This window comes from Diaphorina citri, unplaced genomic scaffold, assembly GCF_000475195.1.
Source record: "Diaphorina citri unplaced genomic scaffold, Diaci psyllid genome assembly version 1.1 scaffold29031, whole genome shotgun sequence".
Lineage (NCBI taxonomy): Eukaryota > Metazoa > Arthropoda > Insecta > Hemiptera > Psyllidae > Diaphorina > Diaphorina citri.
The window spans coordinates 17,796-20,331 of record NW_007406369.1 but is presented as its reverse complement, the minus strand read 5'-3'; the positions used below and the strand labels follow the sequence as shown (position 1 = coordinate 20,331).

General features: G+C 39.0%; 1 protein-coding gene across 1 annotated transcript; it reads left to right on the top strand.

Moving 5' to 3' along the window:
- Positions 1-6: 6 nt before the first annotated feature.
- On the top strand, positions 7-2,536 carry LOC103523609 (glucosylceramidase-like). Its single transcript, XM_008488641.2, has 3 exons — positions 7-786; positions 1,616-1,801; positions 2,262-2,536. Exons 1-3 carry the CDS (start codon positions 738-740, stop codon positions 2,519-2,521), a joined length of 495 nt encoding a protein of 164 aa, XP_008486863.1. The 5' UTR covers positions 7-737; the 3' UTR covers positions 2,522-2,536.

The following is a 2,536-nucleotide window of genomic DNA, read 5'->3' as shown; positions in this document are numbered from 1 at the left end:
GTGAAAAGAAACTGCTTGAATGTGATAACAAAACGTGACAGAAAGTAGGGAGGTGAGAAGATGACTCAATAATAATAAATGGACAAATCACGTCCATAAAGGAAGGACTGGATTTTGCTCTATCCTTTGGAGGAACACGTGAGATTGTGTTGCTTTTGTTGACAGTTCAAGCAAGTCTTCACTGGATGCGATTTCTAGTAACTCTTTGTATGAATGATCGTAAGGAAAAAATCACGAGAGGCATCCAATGGAACTTATCTACAAGTAGGCCCTACTAATTCGATCCTCTTTATAACCTTGTATTAATCTTTAAGCCGATCTGTGATGTAACCCAATCGAAATAATTTCGAGATTAGTTCACCCTTCAGTTCGTATTTCATTATTAATTATTTAATGATAACAGTATATTTTCGGCAATTTTGTCCCCCTTTCTTTAATAATTATGTATTATTAAAACTCTTAGTGTGTATCGAGGTCAATTAGATTTTACCTACTTACCTTTACTATTTGTAGTTGTTATCTGCATTACATGATTGTTCTAATCAGTACTTAAACTCAAGACAAATTATCAAAATTGAAGTGCAAATAGGTAACAAATCCATTTAATATATTATATGCACTTTTATAATAAAACCCAAATCCAATAATTGCTTTTTTTCGTTTGATCACTTTGCTTTGGCAGTTCGGATACTGTCAACCCTTCTGATTGGAATAGTTGTTATCGGTTGTCATTTTAAATGGCGTGGTCCATTATAGTGTTCTTGTTATTTTCAATCAATATAAAAGGTGAGTTTTTTTTATACTTACTTTCATATTTTTCTTTAAATAATTGACCGCAATTTGGAAGTTACCAGACCGCAGTTTGGATGTTACCCCATAAAACTTGACCTCAGGTCGGATGTCGACAAGCTACCTGCCTCCTCGTATTACCCTCAGCCAGCCTGAGTATGCCTGGGAAAAGCCAACAGCATATCCTCAGCCAGCCTAAGTAGCGCCGGAAAAAGTAAGCAGCACGCGATTGCGTATGTATACGTATGTATAATGTACTAGTGTATGGTCACTCATCCTAACCACGCGACACGTTAGGTACTTACTTCAGTAATCCATCGGGATTATCGAGAACTGATGCATTTAACGTGTTATCGCGACTAGCTAGTTCAGTGAACTGCAGAATAATAATAGTACTCATTTATACTGCTCACATAGGATTAAAAATTCCCTTTACTCCAGCAGTCCTAACATGGTCTCATACATATATCTGATGGGATAATAATACACAAAATAGTATTAGGTATACAGGGAAAAAGCTCAAAAGGAACTAGCGCTTCTCACGACTTTACCTTTAGTAACAGGTCGCTCAAATTTTCAAATTTTGCAGACAGCTTGCATAGTTTGTGATGATCAAAAGTGTCCGCGGGCCGGACCTCGAGAAATGTACGGTTCGAGAAATCCTTGGGTCCTGTTTCCCGAAAGTACAGTTCGGCCGTTATTCCGGACCAAAGTTCCGCAATTTAAGGCTATAGGTACTGTAAGACTTGTAAGAGCCATTCGATGTAAAAAATCTTGCTAAACTATAAAATTAATAATAGAGATAATATTATTTTCTCCTTTCTAGTCTGGGCATCACCTTGTCGGGCTCGTAAGTTCGACCAGGATAGTGTGGTATGCGTGTGTAATGTCGAATACTGTGACTTCGAACCTCCTCGAACTCCAACCTTTTTTCAGTACCTCCTCTACACTTCGGACAGAGATGGAAAGCGATTTCATGTGACCGAGGGCAACTTCCGGCTTTTTGATAAAGGTGAGGACTTGGCTACGATTCTGCAGCTATCAGCAGGCAGGGCTTTTTTTATACAAAACAATAAGAATGAAACTAGGTATATTTAGTTGTACTGGTCCGCGGACCATGGGTTAAAAACCACTGATCTAGACTGTAGAACGGAACCTTTTGTTCTCATTTTGACGGCATGTACAGGATGTATGTATTGTGTAACTCTTTTGTTGTGTCCAAACATAGTCGACCGGCCGTCAATCGACGAGGTATATCTATGTTGTCGGGATAGTGTGGACAGTTCAGTCGGCGTCGATCCATATCCGGTTGACTATGTGTGGACACAGGTGTATACAACATTTCTATAATATTCTAAAACTGTAACACACATTTCTATAATATTATGAAACTAGTCCTTGTCGGACATAGGTACATATCTAGTGATCACTGATAGCGCTATGAAATTAAACCAAGAATTAATCTCTTCCAGACAATGATATTTTGGGGAAAGTTCACAATGGTTCTGATTCCACCCCGATCATTTCCATCGACTTGGATCAAGATGTGTTTCAATCAAGACCATCCGCCAATTCCGAGTCTCAGTTTGATTATTCTGCCGCCAGTTCTGAAGCAGCAGATGTGGAACGAGTTGAAGGATTTGGCGGCATTTTTACCGATTCGGCGGCTATCAATTACATGTCCCTCAGTCCTCAATCGCGCAGTAACCTTATCAGGTTCGTACTCAGATGATTTCAAAGACAGCCA

Bases quoted from the DNA above. Each gene is read 5' to 3' on its own strand.
- LOC103523609 (XM_008488641.2), top strand. From the start codon at position 738: ATGGCGTGGTCCATTATAGTGTTCTTGTTATTTTCAATCAATATAAAA. The intron at 787-1,615 runs GTGAGTTTTTTT...TCTCCTTTCTAG, and splicing joins ATTTTCAATCAATATAAAAG to TCTGGGCATCACCTTGTCGG. The intron at 1,802-2,261 runs GTGAGGACTTGG...AATCTCTTCCAG, and splicing joins CTTCCGGCTTTTTGATAAAG to ACAATGATATTTTGGGGAAA.